At 51.2% G+C, this 14,516-nt stretch overlaps 2 protein-coding genes across 2 annotated transcripts in view; one reads left to right on the top strand and one right to left on the bottom strand.

Annotated features, from left to right (window-relative positions):
- Positions 1-4,699: 4,699 nt before the first annotated feature.
- Positions 4,700-7,346, top strand: mea1 (male-enhanced antigen 1; the record flags this gene model as incomplete). The annotated part of the gene is given in 2 exon segments (XM_042332914.1): positions 4,700-4,805; positions 5,760-7,346. Coding segments are annotated over 2 exon segments (261 nt in total), but the record flags the coding sequence as incomplete, so codon positions are not given.
- The window catches only part of ppp2r5d (protein phosphatase 2, regulatory subunit B', delta), a 34,498-nt gene continuing 27,198 nt past the window's right edge, over positions 7,217-14,516 (bottom strand). The window contains exons 11-16 of the mRNA XM_007898232.2: positions 14,212-14,382; positions 13,462-13,589; positions 13,012-13,113; positions 12,385-12,493; positions 10,711-10,827; positions 7,217-10,048 (exon numbers count right to left, since the gene is read on the bottom strand). Of these exons, the coding sequence (XP_007896423.1) occupies positions 9,911-10,048; positions 10,711-10,827; positions 12,385-12,493; positions 13,012-13,113; positions 13,462-13,589; positions 14,212-14,382 (765 nt within the window). The 3' untranslated portion in view covers positions 7,217-9,910. The remainder of the gene's footprint in view (positions 10,049-10,710; positions 10,828-12,384; positions 12,494-13,011; positions 13,114-13,461; positions 13,590-14,211; positions 14,383-14,516) is intronic.

The raw sequence follows: 14,516 nt of genomic DNA, 5'->3' as shown, positions 1-14,516 counted from the left end.
GATCAGTGGGTAGGGGTCTGGGGCAGTGGGTAGGGGGCAGTGGGTAGGGGTCTGGGGCGATGGGTGGAGGTCTGGGGCAGTGGGTTGGGGTCTGGGGCGGTGGGTAGGGGTCTGGGGCGGTGGGTAGGGTCTGGGGCAGTGGGTAGGGGTCTGGGGCAGTGGTAGGGGTCTGGGGCAGTGAGTAGGGCCGTGGGTAGGAGTCTGGGGCAATGGGTAGGGGTCTGGAGCAATGGGTAGGCGTCTGGGGCGGTGGGTAGGGGTCTGGGGCGGTGGGTAGGGGTCTGGGGCGATGGGTAGGGCTCTGGGGCAATGGGTAGGGGTCTGGGGCAGTGGGTAAGGGTCTGGGGCAATGGGTAGGGGTCTGGGGCAATGGTAGGGGTCTGGGGCAGTAGGTTGGGGTCTGGAGCAATGGGTAGGTGTCTGGGGCAGTGGGTAGGGTCTGGGGCAATGGGTAGAGGTCTGGGGCAGTGGGTAGGGGTTTGGAGCACTGGGTAGGGGTCTGGGGCAGTGGGTAGGGGTCTGGGGCAGTGGGTAGGGGGTTGGGGCATGGGTAGGGGTCTGGGGCAGTGGGTAGGGGTCTGGGGCAGTGGGTAGGGGTCTGGGGCAGTGGGTTGGGGTCTGGGGCAGTGTGTTTGGGTCTGGGGCAATGGTTAGGGGTTTGGAGCAGTGGGTAGGGGTCTGGGGCAGTGGGTAGGTGTCTGGGGCAGTGGGTAGGGGTCTCGGGCGATGGGTAGAGGTCTGGGGCAGTGGGTTGGGGTCTGGGGCGGTGGGTAGGGGTCTGGGGCAGTGGGTAGGGGTCTGGGGCAGTGGGTAGGGGTCTGGGGCAGTGAGTAGGGCCGTGGGTAGGAGTCTGGGGCAATGGGTAGGGGTCTGGAGCAATGGGTAGGGGTCTGGGCAATGGGTAGGGGTCTGGGGCAGTGGGTAGGGCCGTGGGTAGGGGTCTGGGGCAGTGGGTAGGGGTCTGGAGCAATGGGTAGGGGTCTGGGGAAGTAGGTTGGGGTCTGGAGCAATGGGTAGGTGTCTGGGGCAGTGGGTAGGGGTCTGGGCAATGGGTAGAGGTCTGGGGCAGTGGGAAGTGGTCTGGGGCAATGGGTAGGGGTTTGGAGCACTGGGTAGGGGTCTGGGGCAGTGGGTAGGGTCTGGGGCAGTGTGTAGGGGTCTGGGGCAATGGGTCTGGGGCAGTGGGTAGGGGTCTGGGGCAGAGGGTAGGGGTCTGGGGCAGTGGGTAGGGGTCTGGGGCAGTGGGTAGTGGTCTGGGGCAATGGGTCTGGGGCAGTGGGTAGGGGTCTGGGGCAGTGGGTAGGGGTCTGGGGCAGTGGGTAGGGTCTGGGGCAGTGGGTAGGGATCTGGGGCAATGGGTAGGGGTCTGGGGCAGTGGGTACGGGTTTGGGGCAGTGGGTAGGGGTCTGGGGCAATGGGTAGGGGTCTGGGGCAGTGGGTAGGGGTTTGGGGCAAGGGGTAGGGGTCTGGGGCAGTGGGTAGGGGTCTGGGGCAATGGATAGGGGTCTGGAGCAATGGGTAGGGGTCTGGGGCAGTAGGTTGGGGTCTGGAGCAATGGGTAGGTGTCTGGGGCAGTGGTAGTGGTCTGGGGCAATGGGTAGGGGTTTGGAGCACTGGGTAGGGGTCTGGGGCAGTGGGTAGGGGTCTGGGGCGGTGGGAGGGTCTGGGGCAGTGGGTAGGGGTCTGGGGCAGTGGGTCTGGGGCAGTGGGTAGGGGTCTGGGGCAGTGGGTAGGGGTCTGGGGCAGTGGGTGGGGATCTGGGGCAATGGGTAGGGGTCTGGGGCAGTGGGTAGGGGATCTGGGGCAATGGGTAGGGGTCTGGAGCAATGGGTAGGGGTCTGGGGCAGTAGGTTGGGGTCTGGAGCAATGGGTAGGCGTCTGGGGCAGTGGGTAGGGGTCTGGGGCAGTGGGTAGGGGATCTGGGGCAATGGGTAGGGGTCTGGGGCAGTGGGTAGGGGTCTGGGGATGGGTAGGGTCTGGGGCATGGGTGAGGGTCTGGGGCAATGGGTAGGGGTCTGGGGCAGTGGGTAAGGGTCTGGGGCAATGGATAGGGGTCTGGAGCAATGGGTAGGGGTCTGGGGCAGTAGGTTGGGGTCTGGAGCAATGGGTAGGTGTCTGGGGCAGTGGGTAGTGGTCTGGGGCAATGGGTAGGGGTTTGGAGCACTGGGTAGGGGTCTGGGGCAGTGGGTAGGGGTCTGGGGCAGTGGGTCTGGGCCCACAGAGCCCCCCCCCCCACCACACCCACACACAGACTGCCCACAGAGCCCCCCCCCCCACACACAGGACTGCCCACAGACCCCCCCCCCACACACAGACCCACAGAGCCCCCCCCCACACACAGACTGCCCACAGAGCCCCCCCCCACACACACAGACTGCCCACAGAGCCCCCCCCCCCACACACAGACCCCCCCCCCCCCCACACACACACAGACTGCCCACAGAGCCCCCCCCCCCCAGAGCCCCCCCACACACACACAGACTGCCCACAGAGCCCCCCCCCCACACACACACACAGACTGCCCACAGAGCCCCCCCCACACCAACACACACAACAGACTGCCCACAGAGCCCCCCACACACACAGACTGCCACAGAGCCCCCCCCCCCAACACACACAGACTGCCCACAGAGCCCCCCCCACCCACAACTGCCCGGCCCCCCCCACACACACACAGACTGCCCACAGAGCCCCCCCACACACACACACACAGACTGCCCACAGAGCCCCCCCACACACACACACAGACTGCCCACAGAGCCCCCCCCCACACACACAGACTGCCCACAGAGCCCCCCCACACACACACACAGACTGCCCACAGAGCCCCCCCACCACACACACAGACTGCCCACAGAGCCCCCACACACACACAGACTGCCCACAGAGCCCCCCCCACACACACACACAGACTGCCCACAGAGCCCCCCCCCACACACCACACCCCCCCCACCACAGACTGCCCACAGAGCCCCCCCCCCACACACACAGACTGCCCACAGAGCCCCCCCCACACACACACCACAGACTGCCCACAGAGCCCCCCCACCACACACACAGACTGCCCACAGAGCCCCCCCCCACACCACAGACTGCCCACAGAGCCCCCCCCCCCCCACACAACCCCACAGACGCCCCCCCCCCCACACACACACAGACTGCCCACAGAGCCCCCCCCCCACACACACCCAGACTGCCCACAGAGCCCCCACACACACACACACAGACTGCCCACAGAGCCCCCACACACACACACACACAGACTGCCCACAGAGCCCCCACCCCCACACACAGACTGCCCACAGAGCCCCCCACACACACACACACAGACTGCCCACAGAGCCCCCCCCCACACACACACACATACAGACTGCCCACAGAGCCCCCCCCCCCACACACACACACACACAGCCCACAGAGCCCCCCCACACACACACACTGACCAACAACTCAAACACGCTTCTGTTTACCAGCAGTAAGTAGGAACCCGGTTGAAAGTCGATTGGCGGATTGCTTCTCTGGGGCTAAAAAAAATTGTGCACCTAATCCTCGACTGTTTGTGGGACACCGCTGTGCGCAATCGGTTGCTGTGTTTTCCCCGCAAAACATAGTCGATTCACTTTACAGTGTATTCTGTGAAGCGCTTTGTGATGTCTCCAAGACACGATAAAGCGCTGTGTCAAATGTAAGGAATATTATTATAAACATGTGGAAGAATGATGATAATCGTATTTAATACTACTTGATTGTATTCAGTGCAAGTGTTTAGCTGTATTTAGACGTCTAACTGATCAGTGTGTGTGAGCACCTTCATTTTCATGGCAGATAATGATCCGTGGCCATGTTCGGTTTAACAACTTTTGTAACATGATGGAATAATGAGGCAAAATGCATCCCTGACAACTTGCTTCCTATCACTGTTTTGTAATAGGGGGTAACAGGACTTTTGTCAGAGGTGCTGTCCTTCCATGAGACGCAAAATAACAAATTACATTTGTATAGCACCTTCCACGTTGGGAGGACGTCCCCGAGCACTTGATAGAGGTGGAGCACGACACCAAGTCGGGGGAGAGGAAGGTCTTCAGGCCTTCCAAATGTGGAAGGAAGGGGCAAAGTATTGAGAGTGTTCCAGAGTTTTGGGGCGTAGTGGTTGAAAGCACGGTCACCAATGGTGGACCGGAGGGCACGAGGGATAAACAGGAAGCCAGAATCAATCAAACAGAGGAACTATGTTGGATATTTGACTATATTAATCCACATGATCTGCTAACAACAGCAATCTATGTTTAGACAGAGAATGTCTCATTATTATTATGTATATCCTAACTCCAATGTTAGGGAACGCTCCATTGTCAGAAGTGTCATCCTTCCATGAGACGTTAAAGCCGGGTCTCAATCTGCCTGCTCAGGTGGACGTTAAAGATCTTACGATCCTATTGGAAAAGAGAAGGAACCTTTATTTTCTTGTGTCCTGGCTGATAATTCTGCAGCCAGTTTTTCAGTTTGAAAAGAGTCCAAAATCGAGACTGGTAAATGTGCACTTTGGACGAGATACTGCGGGTGTCTGTGGAAGTGTCCTTGGTAAAAGGGGGGAAAAAAATTGTCAAATGCCTTCGGGAAGGAATTAGTGACAAGTTTTCTGATGCTGTGGCAATGGCTGACTACTTTGTGGTGACTGAACTGTTTCTTTCTCCTGTAGGAGTTGGGACTTTACTTGCCTCAGGCGCCAGTGGACAGTGACGACGATGATGATGAGGAGGAAGTTGCAGCTCAAAACAGTCGACAGTCGATACCAATGGACCCGGGTAAGCGAGAGGTAGCAGTGGAACCACTTCAGACTGCTTTACAAATACCATAAAGATATAAATTTATATAGCGCCTTTCATGTCAAGATGAAATGCATCTCCAGGTGCAGGACAGTCCTGGCTTGCCACCTGAGGCTACTTTCCAACCTCTTCCAGGCTCTTCTCCAGGGTCACTGAGATGAGCTATTATGGTCTCCTAAATGCCATTGACCAGTTCTGTGTTCCAATTAGAAACAAAGTGGCCTCTGATCAGAAGTACCACGAGCCATGTCTATGGCTTGACTACCTCTCATCTGCCAGTGATTTTGTGTTTAATTTCAGGTGGATTCAGTTTTTATTCTTTTGGGCTGATCTTCATATGTTTTGGCCATTCCTAGCTGCGTAATCTTGTTTCTTGTATTCTACCCCATATCCTTCACTTTTCAACACTGATCCATATCAACCTGTCTGCTCCTTCTGCTCAGCAGACTGTGGCCTGCTCCACGTCCCTCAACCAATCCGCCCCACCATCAGCGTTGGGTCTTCAGCCTTTCTGCCCCCATCCTATGGAACTCAATTCCACATTCTTCGCCTCGCACCCTCCCTTGCCTCCTTCAAGGCATGACTCAAAACTCCCTTCTTCGGCCATCCTCCTACCCTCCCTGCCCTCCACCCTCCCTGATCCCCAGCTTGGGTCCAAATCCCTGACTGTCCAGTGCCTCAGTACATCTTACCAACGTGAAATGGTGCTATACAAATGTAATTTTGTATTGTATTGTTTGCTTCCCACTCCCTGTCATTGGTGGTTGAGTCTTCAGCCAGCATGTTCTTTGAGACTTTGCCTTCAAAACTCTTCAAAAAATATTCTTTCTGGTGTATAGATCTTCCATTTCTCCAATGGAAGCTGATTTTGCAATGTTTCACTTTACGCAGGAGGGGTTGTCTGTCTTAACATAAGGTTGCTGTTGTTCGCAGATCATGTGGAGCTGGTGAAGAGGACCATGGCTGCTATCCAGTTGCCGAGCCTGGGGATCCCAACCTGGGCCAGGGAGATCTCAGAAGAGCAATGGCAGAATGTTGTTCAACGCACGATCCAGACAAGGCAGGGAGTGGGGGCAGATCAGAACTAGGGTGTCTGTAGCCCTTGATTGACTCCTGACGATGTGGCTGGACTCCGCAATTGAACCAGTTCCACCTTTCAGGACCCAGATACATTTCTGGAAGCTGATTGTTTATTGTCCCCCCCAGTAAGTCTTGTGTCCTGGTCTGCTCCTCCTCCGATAAAAGCTGCAGCCTCTAAAAGTGACTGCAGTGAATTTGTGCCAATTGCATTGTTACCAGGTTCTCAATCTAAGGAGCAGTGACTTTGTCCTGTGGCATTTAACTATTTCCAGTTAAGGTCAAACAATCATTGAGAAGCCAGAGGACTGGAGGGTTAGGGTTGTAAAAAAAATTGGTTACATTCTCTACTGGTGGGGAATGATGATTTTTCTATAATTGAATTTTAATTTCCAGATTTTGGGAATGATTGTATTTAGTTACTCTAATGATTTTCAAACCTAATTTTGTACCAGTTACAGGTCTAGTCACAGATCTGCACTTTCCAAACACGAAACACCATGACCCTTTTTCCCCATTCTCAGCAGTGCTGCTCTGTTACATTGGGCTATGTATATGTTCCACAGGGCAGTGGGACAGCAGGTCCTTGAATAAAGTCAGGAATGCGACCACATCATCACTTTACTGAGACTAGGCTGTTGCATTATATTTTACTTCATAATAATGAAATATCACTTTTGATGTAGCCTTGGCAGCGCCCTGGGACGTCCTCCCGACGTGAAAGGCGCTATACAAATGTAATCTTGATGTAGGTTTCTCATTCCTTGATTTTTTGAAACTCCACACTGTCCAAAGGATTTTGTAATAATGAGCTGCTCTCTATCTTCTCGAAAATGCATGCATTTTAAAGGAAACTAAGCCACACTGCGGCTTGATCCTGGTCTTTGCTGAGCTCAGCTATAGCTGTTTTTTTGGTCAGCTGGGTGTCTGACACATGTGGAAACCCATCACCACACTTAAAGAGTATCCAAACCAAATAGAATTCCATGCATCCCATCTACACATGGAAATCCCAGATAGATTGTTGGAATGCACACACTCTCCCTAAAGGGGCACATCCTGCTTACCTAATTCCAAAAAGTATTAGGTGCAGGTTGGGGACCCCAGAGTGTGTGCTGGGGTAACTGCTGGGAGTCTACACCAGCTAAACCCACTATAGCAGCAGTGGGTGGTGGAGCAAAGTGCTACTCCTCACCTTAATAAATGGGAGGGAATCAGCTAGTGCTTTGAATTGCTGATGGTAGTATCCTCTGGAAAATGGCCCAGAACTGCTCAAACCTAACAACACAGGCTTCATAATAAGAACCAATGGCTTTTCTTCAAGGAGACCCAGTTTATTTTTGTTCTGTACATACATGAACATCTGTACAAAATATGACATTTGATACTATGTGATGCTCTACCTAAAATAAAGTACAGCATATGTACAATATTAACTAAGCAGCTTAATAGTCAGAAAGTTGTCTTTGATTAGTCCTCCCCTGTTCCTGTAGAGCTGAGAAACTGCCCCCCACTCCACCCCCATCACTTCTGACACTCAATCTAATCCCACCCCTCCCTCTCCATGAATGTTTTATGTCAAGTGCTAACCTCCCCCCACCTCGCCCCACAAAAAAGCAAGGTGCTTCCTGCCGGTGGCTATTACATGGTGAACCAGCAGGAGACAACAGCAGGCTTGCACTTCCTGGCAAACATTAACACCACAGGCTGGAAGGCCAGTCTGGTGGACAAGCACTGAGACAGATGCTGCTGAACTCTTCCCTCGTACAAGTGGAACATGATTTTAGACAAATTCATCTAGTGTTTTGCTGTGAGAATCTACTCCCACCTTTGTAAAATGCACTTGATCAGAACTGGGCTCAAACAATAATTACACAAATGCATTTACAGACAGACAATATTAGCAGAGAGAGCTGCTGTCCCATTTCAGTGAGGTTAAACAAAGACAGGTTTGTGAGGCATTCAATGAGTGCTCTCTGCCAAGACCTTAAGGAGTTATGGAAATGGAGCTCCTCCTTGTGATAGACAACAGCATTTAATTTCACAGATAAAGACTGCCCTTACCATCACCTTCCAGATGAATCTTACCCTCTAACCCTTGCCACCCCCCTCTAAAAATCAGGTCATAGACCCAACAAATCTTTTCTCCCAACCCAAACTATTTAGCATCACCTAGTGAGGAATAAATAGTCTCAGGCCTGCAGAAGCCTTCAGTCTACTCCTTGGAAAGTGCTATTTCTGTGCAAGATATTAATGCAGGATTTGTGGCACGAGGTAACAATGGAGCCGTGAAGCGCAACAACCAAACGCTCTGCATTCTGGCATCAGCCTGGGGGGGGGGGAGGGTTTATCCTCCGGCGCTCCTGCAGCAACACTTGAGGGTTCAAACACTGGACCAGACACATTCATTCACACCACAGGCATGCCAGCAGTCCCAGACTCCCATTCCCACCCCACTCTAGGGAGAACAAATTGTTGTCAATGAACTATCAAAAGGAGACCACAGAAGCATTTGCCAGATTAATGAGAGTATCATTGTATCTCGGCAGAAATTTGCTGCACTGGAGAGCTAACAGAAACTACGTGAAGAAGTTGCACACTTGTCTATTCACAACTATTCATAAACAAGTCCAGAAACTCCAATTGGATCCATGGGCATATATCATCTGGAAAGACTTACGCAATGCCGGTAATTGTTATTACTAATCCTGGCAGATCACAGGCTGGTTTCTCGTTATTGGTTCAATGTTCACAATTGAAGGACGGATAGTCAAACCCTGTTATAAGGAGCAATAGAAGAGCAGCTGCCAGTCAACCAGCTCTAAAAAGAGGCTAATTTCCACCATCAATTCCTGTGTGTTCAGCAGGAAGCAATAACGGCACATCCCAATAGCCTCAAAGTTAGCCATTGTTTTTGGAGTGGGGCAGGGGGCTGTATGGTCCATATATCAGTCTTAAATCCACATGGCACCCACCTGCATTAGAAGTGAGTTTAACTTGCACCAATACATTCTGTGAATCACTGGTTTTGCCATCACACCAACAGCGGGAGCAAATAACACAGAAAACGACAGAGGATAGGGAGAATCCAGCACACTCAATCTACAATGTTGGAATCTCCTGTTTAATCACTGGCACACACAGATCCCATCCCTCAATCGATCACCACCCAGTCTGGAATGATTAAGAAGTCCAACAAATATGAGGTACAAACGTTGCTGAGTGTTTTGTGGATGGAGAAAAAGGGTGAGCAGTAGCTTCGCAATCGTCAGTCACACAATACTCCAAACTAACTCCGCCTCAGGAGCAACTACTTTCCTTTCTAATTACAACCCCATGTGACAGTCACCCTACAGCATTGCATCGACTGAACCTCACAGAACCGTGCTCTATCCTTCCTCTCAATCACAACCCTGGCTTTGCCCCATCCTGGTCCCTTTCTCTGCCCCAGGTCCCTCCCACCCCTAAAAGTTACTAGTCTGAGAAGAATCATTTATGCACACCCAAGCCACAGAGAGAGCGAGAGCACGTGTGTGCACGGTGGGGGAGAAACACCCATTGTGTTACTCTACAGATACGTGGAGACACAGAGCGACCAGGTTGTTGTTCTGTCACTGCTGGCTACACAACCTGTCACACCGAGTGGGAAAGTGATGTTCCCGGTACCTCAAGGTTCAAATGGTGCCAACACAGACAGCCATATGTCTTCACAATGGTATCCGACAGCTCCATCCACTCTGGCCAGTCAACCAATACTGGCCTCGCGCACTCTCCATCACCTGACAGGACAGACAGACTTGGGGGGAGAGGGGGAAGTGTGAAGAGGGAGAAGAGAAAGATCAAGGGAGGGAAAGAACAGCGACGAGGTAAAAATTAAAAAGCAGGTTACAAAAGACAGACGCAGCTTTACATAAACACTGATCAACAGTTCATTCTATGCTTTATACGGACAGAGTGCCTCGCTAGGATCCTGGGTGAGGGGGATGGGGGAGGGGCCCCGCTACCCGTCAGAGTGCTTCCTGGTTTGAGCTGAGATACTCCTCCGACCTCTTGTGCGCCTCCAGGGCCCGGATCGTGTACACGTCCTGGGGCAGCTCCGACTTCCTGCGCATAAGTGTCTTCTCCTTCTTCATCTCCTTCTTCACCTGCAACAGAGTTGCATGGTCATAACATAATAATCCTTGGATTTGATATAGCACCTTATCATGTCATTGCACATAACATAAGACTTGCAAGACGAAAGGAGACTAAGGTCCATCCAATTTGCCTTCCACCGTTCCGGCAGTCACATGCTGTATTCCGAGATATTATTTCTTAACAGAAATCTATCTAATTTGTTCTGGAATGAATCCACATTTTCTACTTCCACCATCTCCCACTTCCACCATCTCCCAAGGGAGCCTATTCCACACAATAGAACAGTCTTTGAGACATCTCAAAGCACTTCACAGCATATATTATAAAGTAGAGTTTGTGGGCAAAACGCAGCAGTCAATTGTGCACCCCAGTGTCCCACAAACTGTCGTGGATTGAGTGACCAATTTATTTTTTGAGAGATTATTACCCGCAAAAAGGGAGCCACCAATCAGCTAACAGCCGGATTCCCACTTACTGCTAAGTAAACAGCGGTATGTAGTGTAAGGAAACTTGCCTAAGGTTTTGCCCTGCCCTGGAATCGAACCCAGGTACTCTCGCTTGCAAGGCGAGTGCTTTAACCACTACACGTGGTCAACATTGGCACAGTGGGGGGGTATCCACGGAGAGAGGTAACGACAGAGGGGCAACAACACGCCTCAGTCAAGCCTACCTGAACTGCCTCGGTCTCTACCGCTTTCTTGAGCAGCTGAATGTCCTCGGAGGTGGGGGTCTCGGTCTCCATGGAAAAGACTGGGCTGACAGCCGTGTGGTCACCATGGGCGTTGTACTGAAATTGGTCAAAATGGAAGGGGAGGGTCAGAAATGATTCCAAGTCTCCATTTATATAAACATAGGAAATGGAACAGAGCCTCTCCAACTGCTCAGCCCCTGCCCACCTCACCTTCATACTGGTCAATGTGGACAGTCCACCACCTCTAACCCCCTCGCCTTACTCTCCAGTCTGTCCCACGCTGCATTGATTCAATAACAAATAATAATAATAATAATCCTTGCATTTGATATAGCGCTTTTCACGTCGGGAGGACGTCCCAAAGCGCTTCACAGAACACACTGCAAAGTGAATTGACTGTACATCTGTGGGCGAACGCGGCAGCCAATTGCGCACAGCAATGTCCCACAAACAGTCGTAGATTGAAAATGACCAATTTAATTATTGTTTTTGGAGGGATTATTATTAGGCGTGTGGAGTAAGGAAACTTGCCCAAGGTTTCGCTCGGCCTGGAATTGAACTCAGGTCTCTCACTTGCAAAGCGAGTGCTCTAACCACTGAGCTACATGACTCCACAACTTGCCTTTATACAGCACTCCTCACGCAGGATAGCGTCTTATTGAATCATAGAATATTACAACACAAATGGAAGCCATCCGGCCCATTGTGCCTCTGCCGGCTCTTTGGAAGAGCTACCCAATTAGTCCCACTCTTTCACCATATCATTGCAAATTTTCCTTTTCAAGAACCCATCCAATTCCCTTTTCAAAGTTATTGAATCAGTTTCCACCATCCTTTCAGGCAGTGCATTCCAGACTATAACAACTCTGTAAAAAAAAATTCTCCTCATGCTAATTATCTTGAATCTATATTCCCTGGTTACCAACCCACCTAACAGTAGAAACAGTTTCTCCTACTCAGAAACCCTGAGCTTGAGCAGCCGGAGGCACTTTCTGGACATGTGATTGTCCAGCACAAGTGAAGAGTCCTGGAGTTCCCACATGGCACATGATGTGCATGCAACAGGTCTCAGCTATTCTGCCATATGTCCAGAAGTTTGTTTTTAAAAATATATTTTNATTTATACACATATATATATATATATAAAAAAGCAACTCATTCCCCTTCTGCACCGAATTCCCACTCTCACCAAAGTTCTTCACTGAAGTCTTACTGTTCCCACCTCACTCCGTTTGGCTCTCTGCTCGAGTGAAGCTCTTGTAAGTCTCCCCTCCATATACCCCTCAGACAGAACCAGTTTCAATAGGTCAGCTAACAATTTACACCGTAATAGTGGCGTGGCCTGACTCCAAGCCTGGGGGGAGCGGGAGGGTGGGGAAATGATGTGAAGAGGAAGGTCTTCTGACGTGACCTGAACAGGAGGAAGGATGGGAAAAGGCAGAGGGATAGGGGATTCACTGTTGTATTGCTTGGGGCAGCCCATTCCCTAGACCTGATCCACCTTCAAAAAGTGGCAGCACATTATTAAGTGAGGAAGACCTGGAAAAACTCATGTCTGTACATTGCAGCAGTTGTTACCAATGATCTTCTCCCCCCACTCCCCCATCTCAACTAACCGAGCGCAGTGGTCTCCCCGAGGGAAGGGGGACTTACCGAGTGGTTTGGCGATGCTGGGGGACGGTTCAAAACCCGAGGATTTTTCCGCGCTAAATCCTCGATCTTCAGCCAGATCTCCTCCCGCTCCTTGATCTTAAACTTCTCCCTGTGTTGGAAATAATAATAATCATCCTTGCATTTGATTATAGTGCCTTAACTCATCGTTGAGATGTCTCAAAGCTCTTCACAGAGCATATTGTAAAGTGGATTGATTGTATTTTGTGGGTGTAACGCGGCAGCCAATTGCACACAGCATTATCCCACAAACAAACAATCGTGGATTGGGTGACCAAATTTGTATTTATTTATTTGAGAGATCATTATAGTGATCCGTCAATCGACTCACAACCAGGTTCTTATTTACTGCTGGTAAACAGAGGCGTGTGGAGTAAGGAAGTTTGTCTAAGGGTTCGCCTTGCCCGTGAATTGAACCCGGATCCTCTCGCTTGGAGTCGAGTGAGCTAACCACTGCACAACATGACTCCACAGGAAAGAGTCATTAGATGACTTGTTCTAAGACAGACACCTCAAAGTGGGCCCAACCGCCATACCCACAACCCCCGTACAGCCAAGCTGAGACCTGGGAAGCTCCCCCACATTGAGGGTGCCCCTATAATTGCTCACTTCTGTTTCTCTGCCTTGTACTGTTGAGTGCAATCGTCGAAGAGTTTCTGATTCATCTCCATGAAGAGTTTGAGAGCGTTGTAAATCAGCCCGTGTATAGTCCTGCGGAGCGAGAGCACTGAATCAGTCATGACTGCCCTGAACGCTAACCCTCGTCTCTTCCCCCAATCCCCAAAGCCCATATTGCCTCAGGCAACTACCCTGGTACTCTGCGCCCCCCCCACCCAGAACCAATGTCGTTCCCCACCCTCAAATTCCCACCCCCAGTCCCTTACAGGCAAGCAGCTCGCAACCTAACTTCAGTGACAGGTTATCCTGTTCTTCTGGAGAAAGTTCATCTCTGCCTGACACACAGGGGTTGAAGCAGTCAGAACCTGCAAATGTTAGCTCACCCCCACACACACCCCCACACACACACCGAAGAGCGCGTACAAGTGAAGTTACACTCACTTGTTCCAGTGACTCTTGGAGTTTTTGTACAGGGCAGGGAACATTATAGGTAGGATCTTGGCAGCATTGTCACTGATTAAACTCATAATGTATTCATTGTTCCAGTAATACAGAGCTCTCTCTGCCACCTGCAACACAGCAGTAGTTTGTCAAGAGCTTGTGGGGAAGGCAAGTTATACTGAATTATATTGTCCCACCCAGCACTCCCAGACCAGCTACGTTAGATATAGAATAAAGCTCCATCCCCACTGAGCTCTACATTTTTTTTATTATTGTTGAGCGAGGTTAGGCCTGCTTACCCCCATTACCCGAATTAGAACGAATACATTCCACTAGGAAAGGAGGGTTGTCCCCGCAGACAAGCCCCAAACTCTTCAAAGCCCCAAATTGTCTGAAGACAATGTGGACCTGATACCTTTCTATACGACCACCCGAGCAAGTCAGGTGACGGGATGGCCTCTCCAGCAGGGCAAGCCCAGCCTGAGCCTAGTGACCAAGTGTTCAAGTCAGCTTTGCATTCAGTATCTCCTCTTCCTCTTTTGAGGGCAGATCACACTCCTTAGATCGGAAGTACAGCAGTACCGATCCCAACCAACAGAGGGCTTAGCTATTACCAGGAGCTCAATCATTTCCTCTGTATCCAGCAGACCCAAGTGAACGGGGTGAGGGGGGAGGATGATAAATGGGTGTCTTGCCCATGGACAGAAAGACCCACACTCCCGAGAGCACCTCCCGGAAGTCGAGGCTTACCTGAAAGTGCGGGCTGGAGACGCATTTGGCGAGTTGACGGAAGAGCGGCTCCATGACTTTAACAAACTCCGAGGGCTCAATGACATCGAGAATTTCTTCCAGTTCATTCAGGAACATCACCTCCTTGGGACTGTGCGTCTTTGGCCAGAATTTCAACAAACCTACAATCACCTGGGACAGGAGCAGATACACAGCAGGCGTCAGACACGGTCTGTGACATGAAGTGTCAGCAACAGAAATGAATGTGAAGCACTTTTCAAAATAAAGGGAAAGATCAGGATACCAATAATGCACAAAGATCAATT

Source organism: Callorhinchus milii, unplaced genomic scaffold (genome assembly GCF_018977255.1).
Source record: "Callorhinchus milii isolate IMCB2004 unplaced genomic scaffold, IMCB_Cmil_1.0 Scaffold3, whole genome shotgun sequence".
NCBI classification, from domain to species: domain Eukaryota; kingdom Metazoa; phylum Chordata; class Chondrichthyes; order Chimaeriformes; family Callorhinchidae; genus Callorhinchus; species Callorhinchus milii.
The sequence above is the reverse complement of the archived record's forward strand: the minus strand, read 5'-3'. Positions and strand labels throughout refer to the sequence as shown.